At 32.0% G+C, this 16,968-nt stretch overlaps 2 protein-coding genes across 2 annotated transcripts; both read right to left on the reverse strand.

The window, feature by feature from the left end:
• Positions 1-618: 618 nt before the first annotated feature.
• PCOAH_00028420 (Uncharacterized protein) lies at positions 619-3,043 on the reverse strand (the record flags this gene model as incomplete). The annotated part of the gene is made up of 2 exons (XM_020059647.1): positions 619-2,688; positions 2,846-3,043. The coding sequence occupies 2 exons, from the start codon at positions 3,041-3,043 to the stop codon at positions 619-621; spliced, it is 2,268 nt and encodes a 755-aa protein (XP_019915239.1).
• A 9,529-nt stretch (positions 3,044-12,572) lies between these two features.
• On the reverse strand, positions 12,573-15,212 carry PCOAH_00028430 (Merozoite surface protein 3; the record flags this gene model as incomplete). The annotated part of the gene is made up of 1 exon (XM_020059648.1): positions 12,573-15,212. One exon carries the CDS (start codon positions 15,210-15,212, stop codon positions 12,573-12,575), a length of 2,640 nt encoding a protein of 879 aa, XP_019915340.1.
• Between the last annotated feature and the right edge of the window lie 1,756 nt (positions 15,213-16,968).

The raw sequence follows: 16,968 nt of genomic DNA on the forward strand, positions 1-16,968 counted from the left end.
ATGAGTTATGTGCTTATCAATCCCGTCATGTGCAAAAAAAAAAAAAAAAATTATTTTCTATGTATATATGGATATATGTATGTATATATATTATACTCATGAATACTAAAACAAATAAATGATTTCCTATGTAAAGTTCATAGGAAAATGTAAGCATATAATTAAAAAGAATATGTACATTGTATAAGTTCAATATATATTTGTACCTATACTTTTATAGATAATTCAAAATAAAAAATGGCACAGACGACAAAATTATTCTTCTTCAGTATTTTCCACAATATATTAAATTTATAATGCAAAGGAAAGAATCATATATTATTTTCTCCTCCTTTAAACATAAACAATTGATAATAACAGTTACGCATGTAAGCTAAATAATTACTCCATCCTTTGAATTTTAAGCAGCACCGTAATATGGTCCTAATATTATGCAGACTAATATTATTACAATATTATACACACATAAATTATACATAGATTTTAACACTGCATAAAATGTTAAAATATTATAAAGCAGATTCCATTAAATAATACATACTTATATATACCGCCTGCCTCATAAATTAGGATAGATATATATTTATAATTCACTTATAATAGCTGAAATTTGCATTATTACCAGAACCCTCTGACTTTGCTGCTCAAATATTGCTTCCACTGATTTTCCATTTCTTTCCTCATTCTATGGCATGTATACTTAACTTCTTTCAAAAATTGAATAAATCCACTTCGTGAGCATGATCCATGTTGAAGTAACTGGTACAGTCTATCGAACAATTTCTTCTCGGTATAAAACAACTCTTTCGTCATACCGTCAAAAGCTTTCATCCATTGTCTATTTTTATAGTAATCTGGGAGACCATAAGATTTTGCTGTTTTATCCCAGAACAGCATGGTACCCTCTTCCATATCAATGTACTTTCTTCTTTCGTGATTAATCAAACAGTTAAAAATGTAGAACATGTCTCTTAAATTCACTGTACTACCTAATTTGTCAATCATTCCTCTGATGTGTTTTGAGGAGGCTTGTTCCAGAATTTTGGATTCCTTACGACGTCTGTCATATTCTTCGCCAGAAGTTCCTTTTCTTCCGCTATATTTAGCTACTCTGCTATCTGATGATGATTTAGATCTAGAACCACTTGATGTTCTTTCAGATGACGATCTTCTGCGGTGATGACTGTTACTTGATCCATGAGAAGAATGCTCTCCCATTCTATTTTTTTCTAATTCTTCCTTTGTACCTGAGTAATCTCCAAGTTTTTGTTTATACTCAGCCCATATATCCCCTGGATACATATCATTCGTACTAACTGACGTACTCATCTTAGGTCCGCCGAAAGAATCATCCTGATTCAGAAATCCAGACCACATAGAGTGCGATGGAGCTCCAGATTCAAACTGTCCATATGGATCAGAGGGCTTTTTGAAGATGTTTTCACTTTTGTTGCCCATATCAGCACCCAATCTTCCGCCTAATCTTCCACTTAATCCACTGTCCAATCCGCTAGGCATTCCTCCTGATCCGCCACCTAATCCCCCCCGCATGCCTCCTGGCATACCTCCGGGCATTCCTCCCCCCATTCCACCTCCTAATCCTCCTGAAAATCCACCTAATCTTCCATCTAATCCATTGTCTGACCTACTGTCAAACCTACCTCCTAATCTTCCATCTAATCCATTGTCTGATCTACTGTCAAACCTACCTCCTAATCCATTGCCTAATCCATCATCTGATCTACTGTCAAACCTACTTCCTAATCCATTGCCTAATCCATCATCTGATCTACTGTCAAACCTACCTCCTAATCCACTACCTAATCCATCATCTGATCTACTGTCAAACCTACCTCCTAATCCACTGCCTAATCCATCATCTGATCTACTGTCAAACCTACCTCCTAATGCACTGCCTAATTCATCGTCTGATTCAATTCCCAATCCAGTACCCAATCCAGCATCACCCGCTGTTCCTACACCTGCCATTGAACCAGCACCTCCGTCCACACCTACACCTGCTAATCCAGATGCTCCTTTTGTACTTGCTAAGTACTCCTCATATAAACTATCAAAAACAGCATATTTATCATCTGTCATCTGTTCACCCTGACTACTTCCTGCAGCTCCTTCAGATCCAAAAGCACCCTCATGCATGTTAGGACTTCCAGGTAATCTACCATTACCAGCACCATCAGCTCCCTGATCTCCCATATATGGTCTAGTGTTATAAACACTTTCATCCGGATTATTATCCAAGGAAGGCGGTACACCTTCCCCCATACTATTCTGCATACTACTATCACCATACCTTAACGTTCTGTTCTTTAAAGCATCTGTACTATCGGCGTTCGGTGCATTAGGAGCAGATGCAGGGAAATTTCCATAACTGCTCTTATAATATGAATCCCAGTCATCTTCACTGAAACCTACGGATCTGTTCCCTCCTGCACCCCACATATTTGTTGGATCTCCCTCTTTCTGATACAAATCCCTAGGATCATTTGTATTCCCAGTACCATAATTTCCTTGTCCTAAATTTGGCATATCCTCCGGATCAAAATCTTTGCCCATATAGTCATTATTGTCCTCCTTTTCCCTTCTAAGATTGGATTCTGCCAGCTTCCTTGCTTTAACATTACCCCAATGTCTTTCTGATACTATATTGTCTTCATATATTATTCCATTCTGTATGAAAATATAGATAAGTTATTTGTATAAAGGTATGATTATAAAGAACAAGATGTGTTTATATATATGTGTACATATTACTCGTACATATGGCAAAGACATAGTAAAGGGGTAGTATTTCACGGAACTACATATTCTGAGCATGTAATCTTACTTCCAAAAACATATATAAGCAACCAACGAGAAACACTTTCGCAAACCTTGAAAACATAAATTTTCTAAAGTTGCTTCTGCTAGAGTTCTCTTCTGTACATTCCAACAACACACTTGTGGAATCACGGTTACTTTTCCCGTTCCTCCTAACTGAGGATTTCCTTGATAAAACTGATGCGTGAGCACTACAGAGTACCATTTTTTTAAAATATTATATGTATAAAAGAGAAAACTATATTTTACTTAACTAAACAGTAAAATAAATAAGAGTTCTATATATTATATGACCTTAATAAAACATAACATGATTTTATATATGTATTTATAAATATATGTTCAATTAAAAATATCTTTTCTTTCCTTTCGCAACTCATGTATAAAAGTTTCTATATCTAAATCTTTCACAAATATGTAATACATATATATATATTCTAAATCAATCAAAAGATCTATTCAAAAAAACATTTATTAATAAAAATATTGAACTCTTATAAAAGTAACTATTCTTAAAAATATAAATGCTTCTTTGTGCTAAAAACTTCAATTTTTTATAGCTTCCTCCTTATTTTATTCTTCCTACTATTAATTCAATGCATATAAATGGGCTTCCGCTTCCATTTAGGTAAGTGCACTTGAACCTATACATTAATTTTATGACTAGAAATAACCAAACAATTTTTCCTTCATTTTGCTGTATTATTAATAAATAAATAAATATAAGGCATATATACTTACATATAATGAAACTCGTTTAATTTATGCAAAAAGAATAAAAGTATTTCCTATAATACCCTATTTTTTATGGCCAAAACGCACTGTGCTCTAAAGTAATAATTAATAATTCTGCTATTAATGGAATCCGTTTTATTAAATAAAAGATAAAAAAAAAATTCTAAAAAATGAAGTTGCTCATTTATTCAAACAAGCCATAAGATAAGTCAAGGATATTTTAATAAAACAGGTCCGCATAAATTTTTATTTTGCGCCTATTTTATAAACAATATAGTGTTAATTCAATTATTGAGAAAAACCTATTAATAAAACTGAGCAAGGACCTCCCTTCATGCTAATAATAGAACGCCATATTATGTTTTTTTAATATTACTATAATTGAATTAAATATTCGCATGTATATTTGCTCAGACATTCTAAGCTATATATTATTATAAATAAAGCAGATAAAGGCCTTTTTTTTCGATCTTCCTATAAAGCTCTTCCTTTTAAATAGTAATTTTTTCTTTTCTTCACCCAATGGTAGCACAATTATAAATAAAAATAACTGTCATTATAGGGTACAAGAAAAATATAGTAAGCTCACATAGGTCAAATTTTATAATATATTTTCTCTTTGACTCAGGATTGTATATTTTATGCCTTTAACTATTATGTTTTCACCATAACAATATGCTTCATTTCGGCCATCTTACCATTTGGAAAAAAAAAAGGAACAAATGAAATTAATCTTATTTCTGTAGAACATAAAAAAAAAAATTAGAATTTTTTTTACGTTCCTATTGCAGTAAGGAAAAATAATGGCGCTTCTATTCATATATAGTTTATTCTTCAGTTCATTTAAATGATGAAAATTGAGTTGTTATATATTTCGTAAAAGTTCTCCTAATATGTGAAAATGATAAAATTTTGAAAGAATTTTTTTCCATTTAAAAATTTCTTTTAAATCTGTTGCACAAATTAATTGCGAAATTCATTAATTATTAAGAAATTGGAATGAAGGAAAAATTTAGGAATCTGGAATAAGAGATTAAAGAAAATGTGAAAAAAAAGGGCCCTATACATATTAATATAGAATTAGAAGAGAATTCATTACCAACTGAGGTACTCCTTCTATGATGAATTTCTCAGCGGTTTCTACATACACACCAGTATTTTCTTTACTAAATATTTAAGAAAAGCTGCGGACGGTGCGGGCTAGTATAATAAAATGAAAATAGAAATTGGTAATAAAACCAAAAGAATCCTATAAATAGTGCTTAAAAAAAGGAAGGTTAATTCTATGCGAACATTGTACCTCCTATAGTTAATCGTTAATTCCTTATCCGTTATATATATAGAACTACCTTTACTTTATTACCATATAATTATGTAATTGTAAGTGGTACACCCTCCTGAATTTTTCCCCTATTTTTGCGAAATTGATATATTTCTATTTTGATCACGTATAAAATATTTAAGCACGCCCGTACATATATATATCGAGCTACGTGGATTTATATTTGGTAAGAACGTTAATAAAAAAAAGCTATATCGGACTTCCTTAGTTATAACCTTGTACAACTTATAAGAATAAAAACATAAATGAAAAGACTTCTTCATAAACGCTAATGTTTATAACGAACAAAAGTCTAGTTAATCAAAAGTAGAAACATTGTTGCTTTATCTTTTTGCAGGCTGTACAATTAAATATCTTTTTCAGATCTATGTCTGGGTAATGTGAAGGTTCTGTTATTATATGGTAACATTTATTTCCTGTTATGGTACTTATGCTTTCTACAAATAAATGCATTTTAGCAAAACTAATGATTAATAAATGGCATATAGTTATATGTGTACACGTGTGGTGAATGTTTTTTTCTTAATTTATACATATTTAAAATTATAAACGTATTTTATACTCCCCAATAAATCTGATTTATTAATAATTTGTTTTTTCATGAGCACCTTAATTTTTATTTACCCCTAAAAAATGCTTTGTTAATATTTCTTAAGGTCTTTGATCACAATAGACCTTCTTATTAAGGGCATCAATTTATTATTTTTTTGTGTTTTATATTTATGCTCTTTTATTATTCATACTAGAAGTGTTCAAAGAAAAAGAAAACTTACAGTAAATACACTGTATATGCACACCCAGATATTGAGGAAGCGATTATTTTACGTAACATGTTTGTTGCGAACTCCTTATATTAGCTTTATTTATTTTGTGCGATTAAGAATGTTGTAATGAGGACAGAAGCTAATATTAATTTATCGTTCTACATATTTTCAGAAATTTACACAATATATACATCACTACTGAAATGTGTAACGGGTTAGTTACCTATAAAAATGAATGAATTCGAATATTTATTCAACATTACACATATGTGTAAAATATACATATATTTCTACGCAATTTTAATGTATAAACGAAGAAGATATATTATTAGGAGATGTTCAAAGATTTTTTTTAACTTTTGCTCACCCAATTGTTTGCGTGATTTAAGAAAAACACCAAAACGTTTTGTAGTCTTATGCTCACCTACCATTGGTTGTGCAATCATTATTTATAATTAGGTGTGTTACGTAAGTATGAACCTTTTTTTTAAGGAATAATTAATTGTGTTATTTACACTTCTGTTTCCTCGTGCTTATGCATTCTAAAACGAAATAGAAATGCGCATATACAAGAATACTGCTACCTGTAAATATTCAACTAAAAAATAAAATCCTTCAATTCCACATCACTGCTTGGTTTTATTAAAATATTGTTTTAAAAAGAAAATAATTATGTATTGCCTCTGTTCATGTGAAAATGGAAAAAAATATTTCAAATGTGTTGAGAAATTTCAACAGAACATTTAAATTATAATATAGAGGGGAAAAAAAATTATTCTATCACATTTGCAGTAAATTTTTTGTATTATAAATTTATATAATATATTCTTCCTTTATATGTTGATATAATAGTAGAATTCAAAAGAATGGACTATTACATAGTAATTCACGATACCCTTGTTTGATCTCTTTATATGTGATGTGCAAAAATGATACTATAACCAATTAAAGACCTTGTATAGTACGCAAAAAGAACGAACAATTTAATATTAATTGTACAGTGGATTCGTTGTAAAAATGCCTAGAACACAAAACATTTTTTTCTTTTTCTTTTTTGGAATAAGTCACATATAATAATGATAATAATTACGTGAAAGTGAACAGAAAAAAGGGTGACAGTCATTTTAAACACTATGTTGTATATGCTAAAAGTAGTAATATTCTGATAAACGTAGTTTTCTCTAAATTGAATTTTCTTTTCGATGATTATTATGCGTTGCATAATTTAATCAGGATGAACGTAACAAAAAGGATAAATATATAAGATAAAAATGAAATAGATAGTAGTACAAAATTTAAATGATTCGCAGTTAATGGGCCTTTTCTTGGTTAATAAAGTACTATTTTTTATTCAGAGCAAAGACATAAATGGTTATTAAATGGTAAGGAAAAATTATTTATGCAAACATCTGTATCAGCGGAACTTGGTCTTTTGCAGAAAATATAACTTCCTCCATTTATTTAATATTTTTACCATTTCAACTTCGATAAAAAATATCTAATGTAGTAACAGGGTCTTCGTTACACAAAAAATAAACAAGCAATATTTTGAATTATAATTCTTCACAATTGTGTAATTAATTTACTACTATATTCCTTACATGAAATTAAGAATAAAATTGCAAATGATAGTAAGCAGGAATAATGGAATTTACCAATTTATTCAAGTACCAAGTTGTTCGTAATATAATTTTGATTTATTGCGCGCTTAAGGGCAATGAGCATAGACAGCTCATGTTTTAGGATTATATTCATTATAGGAAAAACGAAATTTTTTTTAAACTTTCCAAGTAACATGACATTAAATATCTATCATAAAAAGATAATATATATTTTCGAATTTTTATATACAATAATAACTATCATGTAACGAAAATTTGCAAAGAATGCAACCAAAATATTTCATTCCAAATATTGCCTCAAATATTGGCTATTCGACAGCTAGCCAAATGTATCTAATAATTTTCTTTTCAAATAATAAAAAAAAAATTACAGTTCGACATATAGCCGTTTTGTCATTTTTTCTAATATTTTACTATGCATTATGTGGTAAAATTTGAGGGGATATATGTACATGGGATATTATATATAAGAATAAGAAATAATGAATAAGCCCCTCTCATGGGTTGCACTATTAATTATACAAATATTCAAATGTTATGAAGTCTGTCAAAAGATTTAGATTTCTTTGTTAAATAAAACAAGAAAAATAAATTGTAACATATCTGAAAAAAATTATTCTTCACTAATTTGATAGAAAAATACAAACGCAAATGTTTAATAATAAAAAAAAAAAAAGAAGCGACTGCTATTTTTTTTATGCATATGGTATCTCACACCTATATCCTCTTCACGTTTTTTTAAATCATGCATTTAAAGTAAGATACGCATCATATGTAAATGAATTAAAATCGTTCTAACTAATTTTAAAGAGAAGCCAATGTGGCATGAGCAAAACTATATAAATACCTATATTTCTTTTTGCACTCTAATTACATCTTCAACAACCATTTTATGTTTAACTTCCAAAAAAATGAGCGCAGGAAATCAAATACCCTACTAAGAATATTTTGGAAAAGGAGCCAAAAGGTGCATAAATGTCAGAAAAACATGAAAGGAGCCAATGCAATTATTCACTTACGAAACATGAGGCTGATCTTCAACATTTTGTCTCATTCTCGCAAGATGCAAAAAGGCATTGTGTCTAAAGGACAGAAAAATAATTAAAAGCGAGCACAAAAGATGAAATAAATTGAAATAGGTTATTTCTTTAAAAAGGTATCGAACTCCTGTAGAGGAAAAAGAAATCCCGCTTAGTATCAAGAAGAATAGGTGCAAAATAATACACACGTGATGCTCAGCTACAAGGATTAACAAGCAATGAACCCTGGTCGAAATTTGTAACAGAGAAAAAGGTAAACCTTCTGCGGAACAAGATGACTAAGGATGAGTTCATAATATTCATTTCAGTGTTATATATGTTCAATGAATCATTATGTTTTTCCAATTAATACAAAAATGAAGATATGCCTAAATGGAATTTGAAGCTGTAACTGTGATCTTTAGTATAATGAAAAGGAAGATACCGCATCGACTAAATGCTTCAATGTAAACCTGCGAAAATAATGACTTTATTGGAAGGTTTTACCACGATAGAACCAACAGGACTGATCTGTCTATGATAAGGGGAAGTTGTGTAAATGAATACTGAATGGTGTGAATACTCCCCTTGGAAAAATGGTAAAATATTTATTTTAATTAATACATAGGAAGAAAGTTGCAGCATCCTTCGATATAGCCAAGGCAGAATTGATTTGAACATGACGCAACCTTGTAAACAATGCTATTGAGAAATAGTATAAGTAAATTATCATGTACGTGTCTTCTTTAATATGCAGAATATCCGAAAATATATAACAGAATTACCAAGAATGATTAGACGTTAGCTGTTAGGTGTAACAAGTACATTTCTTTTTATTTTAAACTTATACATTCTTATGAACACGTTTCTTATAATATGTTAAAGGTTCTTATGAAGAAACGGAAGGACAAGGAAAAGTATTAAAAAGAACTTGTTCGTGTTCACACGAATGAATCGAATTCGACACCTTCAAATTTATTTTTAATCTGTATTAATGAACAGCATTCCTGCCATATTTGTTAAAATTAAGTTAGCCTAAAAAATAACACTTCTGTGCACATTAATTAGAACATAACCTTTCATTTGTAGTAATTTTTAGTTTAATGTTTTATTAATATCGGAAACATAATTTTTTTTTTTTACACTTTCGAATTTTTTTTTGTTCTCGGCACAATATTAATAAATATATATATATAAGTTAGAAAATAATAATACTTCTTTATTATAATATTATTTCAAACTTATTGTATATATATTTATTAATGCGTCATGTTTTTTTTTCTTCTTTGTAACAATTGTAAACAACAGCTTTTTTTGGATTTTTTATTTGTTTAAAATATGAATACATTAATAATTATCTAAAAGGCATTACACTACTTTATTTTATACGAAGAGCCCATTTATAATAGGTGCCCCTTTATTGAAAAATAAAAGCGTTATGAGTTCTGAAGCAGATCCAGTTCATACTTGAAATTAAGAAGTACTGAGAACGATGCTGTAATTAAATATTTTTATGGAGAATGGTATATTCTGAATTTTTTATTCATTTTTTTTGTAATTTTACTTGTCCTACTATTATCATATATACCAACAGCAGAATTATATTATTTGCATTAATTAAACAATTCCTTGCTCTATGCAACTATAATAATGTTTTTTATTAGTGTTATATATTTTTGTGTGTAACTTGTTCTTTTTAAATGTTTTGTATTGATGCGAAGAAATTATAATATGACTGTTAATAGGAAGTTTGATCACCCCTTTATGAGCAATTCAAAAAGGTAAATGCAACTTAATACAGTACATTATGTAAGGCGCGTTCTACCCCATAACTGTTCTTTTAGAATTATTCTAAAAAATGAGTTTGTGATTATGAAGTTTACACGAAACATGTTACAAAGGAATAAATTTATTCTACACTTTCTGTAAAGATTTCGAATATTATGCACAGTCGGATGAGGCACAGCATTGTAAAAGAGTTAAAGGACATCCCTTACTAAATCCTGTTCGTGTTTTTTCACTTTTTATCCTTTTCATTAACAAAATAAAAGGGAAAAAGTATAGATCCCTAATACATGTGAATGGAATTACTTTTATTAATAACAGACGCCTATATTTATAAACGGAAAATTACATGAATAATATTTCATGAGACCTCTTTTCAAAAAAAAACGTGACATTGTTCTCTGCACAGAGTATGATACAACCAGTGATCTAAAATATGTTTCATTAATTATAATAAAAATTTCATTAATAATTACAGTACACTTATTAAGTTATTTCGAATAATGAAGTAAATGAATCTTTTAATTTATTTTAGGTCTACAAAAATGGTGGAACGTCCATTGCAATCACTTTTGGATGGAACACATTTTTGCAAATCTCCCTAAAAGATGTCTCTTCCAAATTGTGTATATTTTGTGGATTACTTATATTCTGATTAAAGCATTTTTCTGTCCTTTCGTTTAGGTTTCAATAGTAATATGGTATGGAAAAGTAGAAATCGAGAACATATTTGATGTATGCCCATGTGCTGTTACAAATTTTATCACGTTTTTATGCATAATGAACGAACAATTTTTTAACTTCATGTGCCATTTGTGCCATTTTATTCTATATGTAAAACGAACATTATCTACGTATAAATCGATTCCTACATTACATGATCGCGTATTGTGGGGGAATTTAGTTAAAATACATTATTCATTACTCATTCACAGAATAGAATGTTAATAGGTTAATAACTGTAAGGCTGTCTCACTTGAAGTAAAATTACAAACTATATTATGAGCCCTGAAAATGTTTTTATACACAAGAAGAACTATGCTTATATATACTGTCATACATCACTGCATCAAATTAATCCTTTAAAACTAGTTATACATTGTATACTTCCACAATTGTTTTTTCGAAAAGTTGCGTCCCCCGTTTACACAAATCTTGACATTTCAGAATAAATCACATCTATATTCTATATGCATAACAGTAAAATTTACGATAAATTTTAGTGCTCTTTGTCCTTATTCCAATTTAGCAGAAGCCGCTAAAATTGCGTTCAATAAACATTTCAAAAACGTTACATTCTTGTCGCACACCCCGTCAAATGCGTTCTTTCCGAATTGGGGGAAATCGACTGTGCCGGGGAATCAATCTATCCGCGTGGGACGGAAACCCAAACTGTGCGTGGCGAAGCGGACAACAGACGGGCAAACTGCCGGACTACACATTTTATCGAGCACGAGGGTTGCAAACGTTATTCGGAAAATGACCCAATTGGTAACTCTTATAGGTGGAAATCTATATTCATCTGTCGCCCATTTTTGCGCTCGATGGGGAAGGAAAGTTGTCCTGAGGCCCATGCGTTATTTTGTGGCACTGTATTTTATTCTGCTTCACTCTGCCTTTTTTTTTGCTTCATTTTACTTATTTACTTTTTCTTTTTTTTCTTTTTGCGCTATTTAATTTGTTCAATAAAATATTAAGTCACTTGTTTTACATAAAGATATTTTTACCTAAATGATGTACAAAAATTCGGGGGAACCACAGACACACGGGTCAGATTTTCCCCTAGCCGTTGCACAAAACAATTTACGGGGAATTTTTCGCCTGAATTTTTTTTTTTGCCCACTTGTAGAGCGAATTGCTGCTCATTTGGTAACTATTCTGTTTTGGTTAAATTGTTTTGCAAAGAAAAAATAGAAAACTACGAAAAAAAAAAAATTAAAATTAATTTTTAAAAAATGCCAGAGGGATGACATTGCGTCGCGTAGCTCTTCAGCAGAACCACAAGAATGAAGGCAAGGCGAAGAATTCCTTTTTGCAGACAAAACGAAAAAAGCTACCATTATAATAATCCGCTGAAACGCGGTAAGACAACCATTTTTACGTACACATAGGAGCATATGCGCAACAGCACATGCCACATGGTACGTTACTCCTGTAAGTGAATTTTGTTCTTTCGACACATTAAAGGATGTCTTTTCTGCACTTTTGCAGTTTTTCTCATTTTGTTACACCCTTCCCAGGGGTACCAAGTTTGGAGGAAACTTCCCCCGTTGCGTCCTCCAAGAGCAGTCGCGTCAGTGGCTCTTTTCGGAGTCTCCCCTTTTAATTGCTTTTCCCCTCGGAAGAGGCTACTCCATCGTTTTTCTAAGAATAAATGTAGCTATCTTCGAGTCAGTTTTTAAAGAAGTAGAGGGGCACATACCTGATGGTATTGCTTACAAACGTGAAATATTCCACTAGCAATTCTTTACAAGTCCAGAATGAACTGATTCAAATCTTTTGCGAAATCCTTGAGCGTGTCTAGGACTCCCGTATCCCCGTCAAGTGTGTTCATTATATTTTTGGTTATTTGGTCAGCTTCTTTTTTTAAGTCCATAAGATCCTTATTCTTGTCTGCGAGGAGCGCTTGGGCTTTGCTATCACTTAATGGTTTGTTATCCGGTTCCTGGGGTTGCACACTTGGAGTTTGTACTTTAGACGCAGTGTCACTAGGGGGTGGGTTACCTGCCGTTTCTTTTCCTTCCTGGTTTACACTCTCTGACTCTCCTTCCTGCGCCTCTGATTGGTCGGCTTCTTCTTCCTCTTCTTCCTCCTCCTCCTCCTCTTCTATTTCCAGCACTTCTTCCAGTTCGTTTTCCACTTCTTCAACGTTGTCATCGTCCTTGTCGTCGTCTTCTTCTTCAGGATCGTCTTCCTTACTTCCCGGATCTTCGACTTCCTGTACCACTTCTTCATTGTTGTCGACTACGTTATTACCTTCCTCTGCAGATGTGTCCAATGGTTCTAATGCGTCTTGCTTTATCAGCTTCAGATATTCGAATTCTATTTTCTGTATGGATATTTTTGCTTGTTTTTGTGCTTTTTTAGAAGCGTCTATTGCTTTGATTGCTTCTTCTTTGGCTTTTTCTAGTGTATTTGCTTCTTTTGCTTTACCTGCTGCATCATTTGCTTTTTTTGCTTCAATTGTTACTTTCTCTACTTCAGATTCTGCTAACTTTCCTGCCGCTTCAGCTGCTTCTTTCTCTACTATTGATGCTTCAGATTCCTTCAATTTTGTTGCTAGTCTTTTAATTTTTTGTACCTCATTTTTTACATCTTCTACTGCTTTATATGCTTCTGCTTTTGCTGCTTGTGCCTTTGCTACTTCTGCTGCTTTTTGTGCTTTCTTAGAAGCTTCTATTGCTTTCTTCGTTATATTAAATGTTTCCTGTGTCTTATGATCCGCTTGTAATGCTTTTTCTTGTGCTTCTTGCAATGTACTTGTTATTTTATCTCCTTGTGCTCCTTTTACTTTATTGGCTGCTTCTGTTACCATTAATAACAGATATTCTAATGTGTATGCTTTTTCTGATGCTTCGATTGCTTCCATTTCAGCATTCTTCTCTTCCGTTTTCGCAGTTTCTACTTCTTCTGTTGCAGATTTTACAGCCTCTTTTATTTCAGGTACATTTTCTACTTGTTCAGATACCTTTTCTGCTGCCTTTTTTACATTCTCTGCTGTTTCTACAGCCTCTTTTGCTTTCTTTTTTTCATCATCAGCTACCTGTACTAACCTGGTTGCTTCCTGTTTCGCTACATGCACTTGCGCAACTGATACCGCTATTTTTGCTTCTGCTTTTGCTTTCTTCGCTACGTCTTTTAGCTCGGTGGCTTTTTGCACTTTTTGTTTTGCTTCCTCCACGTTTTCTACCTTATTTATTTCTTTTAGTAAAGCTTCTATTTCTTGTACCTTATTATTTGCTTCAGTTGCTTTCTCTGTTGCCGTGTCTTTAGGCAAATTGGCTGATGTTGCCATTTTTGCTAATTCAATCGTTACTTCTTTTGCTGATGTAGCTTCCTTTGCTGCTATTTTTGCTTCTTCCAGTGCGATTTGAATTTTTGCTATTCCTACTTGTATTTCTGCTATTCCAGCTTGCATTTTTGCTATTCCTGCTTTCTTCTCTACTTCTGCCTTTGATTTCGTGGCTTTTTTCGCTGCTTCTATTGCTTCCTTAGCATATTTTTCTATATTATTTACATATGCTTGGTCTATTATTGCATCCTTTGTCTTTGCTTTATCTGCTTCGGTTGCAGCTTTAGTTGACTTTTGTTTTGCATTTTCCAGTTCTTGTTTTATCTTTTCCAATTCTTGCTTTATCTTGTTTAATGCTTGTTCCACATTTTTTTTCACTGTTATCAATCTTTTCATTTCTTCTTGTGTTATTTTGTCTTCAGATTCTTCCACTAATTTTGTGACTGATACATTTGCAGTATCTGTTTCTTTATGAGCCTTTTGTGCTTCTTCTTGTGCTTTTTCTGCCTCCTTCTTCGCTTCATATGCATTTACAACATGCTGTGCTGCTTCTGCTACCTTTTTAGCCTTTTCTGTTTCTTTCTTTACAACACCTTTTGCCTCTTCAGCAGCCTTTGCGAGCATACTTGTTATAGCAAGTGTAGACGCCCCTGTTGCTCTATCTGCTTTTTCTTCTACTTCCTTTGCCTTTGTTGTTACAGTTTTCTTTGCTTCTTCTGCTATTTGTTTTAATTTTTGCATTGCATCTTTTATTTCTGTGTCTGCTTCTTCTACTTTTTTTGCTGCATCTAGTACTTCTTTCACTTTATCTTCTGTTTCTTTTTGATCCTTCAGGGCTTCTTCTTTTGCTTTTTTAGCTTTTTCATCTTCCTCCTCTTTTCTTGTGTACTTTTTTTCTTGTGTTGTCTCGGTATCCTGTCCTTCTGTTTCTATCTGTCCGCTTCCATCACCCTGCAGGGTGATGTTTTTACCTGTCCAACCGTTCCTCAAGTTGGTATTTTTAAAATTAACAATTTCTTTGCTCATAACATTATTTTGGTGAATGTATAAATTTACGAAGAATACAAAAAAGGTGGCGCCGAAAAATTGCCTCATTTTTGACATGTATGTCGACAAGTTGAGGAACTTTTAAATTTATCAAAGAAGTAAAAAAAAAAAAAAGAGAAAAGAAAATTGAAAATAAATTAACAATAGTTTAGTGATCTAAATGGGATAAGTTTGCACATTGACAAAAAAATATCTCCCAAAGGGGATTAATATTTTTGCATTTGCAAAATATGCACAATTTATAGTTGTTAAAATGTCATTTGAAAAAAAATGTAAAAATAAAATTACCGTCAAATATTTGCAATAAACGCAAGTATGTTCACGCAAAGGGGAAAACCTTTATAAATGAACACAGAAAAAGTCTAACGAATAAAAAAAAAAAAAAAAAGAAAGAAAAGTCCCAAAGGAAAAACACACACATGTTATACACATTATTGATACATACGTAGCGCATCAAATAGTCTGATACACTGATCATGTTACTTGATCAAATGAATTTTTCTCTTAAACATGCTCACTTTTAACATTCGATAAAATGTGCAAAAAGCTATTCGGATTAATTCCACACGTGGATATTCATAAATGTAAAAATCGCGTCTGTAACAAAAAAAAAATAAATAAATAAATAAAATGAATAAATAATAAGTGCTTCATAAGAACAAAAAAAGTTGTAATGATGATCTTTCCTATTCATTCAGCCAATTGAGCAAAATATCATTTAGGTGTGGAGGGAAAATTTTAAAAAATCCGAAACATCACAAATGTGTATATAGCTCAAACTGTGTGTAATTATTTCGGATTTACGCTCTCTAATTTGCTTCATGCATTTGTTGATGAAAAAAAATTAAACATCCATCAACTGGGATGTGTACTCTATCATATTTAGCAAAGTGCCAAGAAAAAAATTAAAAAAAGGAAAAAAAATAATCATGCCATGTATAGCCCGTCAACGTAACCAAAAAAAAAGGGAAAAAAAAAAGAAGGGATTATCCAGATGGCTATTCAAACGTTCTAGGAGATCACACACATTCCTCCCCTCATTTTGATTCACCTATGCACACTAATGGGTGAAGTTTGGCAGAGAGTTTTCTCCCCCAGCGTGGGAGGGGGGGATCACACTGCGCGGAAATATACGTTCCATGCATTCGCTCCAAGGGGGATACATCCTAATCGTGCCTCATAGATTTGTGAGGGGCATTCCTCCTGCCATTATTTGTCCTTCCCCTCCTTTCCATGACGCTGTCAAGGTTATGTGGCTCCGTCCAACACGGTAACTTGGCCCCTGCCAAAAGGTCTATCCATGGTACTTATTGGCACAATGAACATTCGGTTTGCTCATCAGCCGTCTACATTTGTGCTTCCCTAAGGTGACCTCCAGATTTGTCTGCACAGCGTAATGCGTGAATGTGCCTTTGGAGAGGATACATGAGAATGAACCACCTAGAAATCAGCTCATTCTCGTAATTTCGTTTTTTGCATTTGCACCCATTCGGTGATTCTCCCCAATCTGTTCCATTTTCGTGCAATGTATTTCACTAGCAAGCCATTTTGTCAAGCGGGAAAAAAAAAAAAAAGTGATTTGTTCAGTTCATGTTGTGTTCAAATTGTTCATATTACTTTGACAAAAAGCCACCTTGTGCGCAATTTTTTTGGTAAAGAAAAAAAGACGGTGAAAAAATAATATGACTAAGCAGAAGGACATATATATATTTAATCATATAATTTAAAAAAAAAAGAACTCATTTAAAAAGGGAATAAAAGAAAAAATGGGAAAAGAAGTGCGGCATTATTCTGAGCTAATAGT

The sequence above is a fragment of the Plasmodium coatneyi genome, chromosome 10 (genome assembly GCF_001680005.1).
Source record: "Plasmodium coatneyi strain Hackeri chromosome 10, complete sequence".
NCBI lineage: Eukaryota > Apicomplexa > Aconoidasida > Haemosporida > Plasmodiidae > Plasmodium > Plasmodium coatneyi.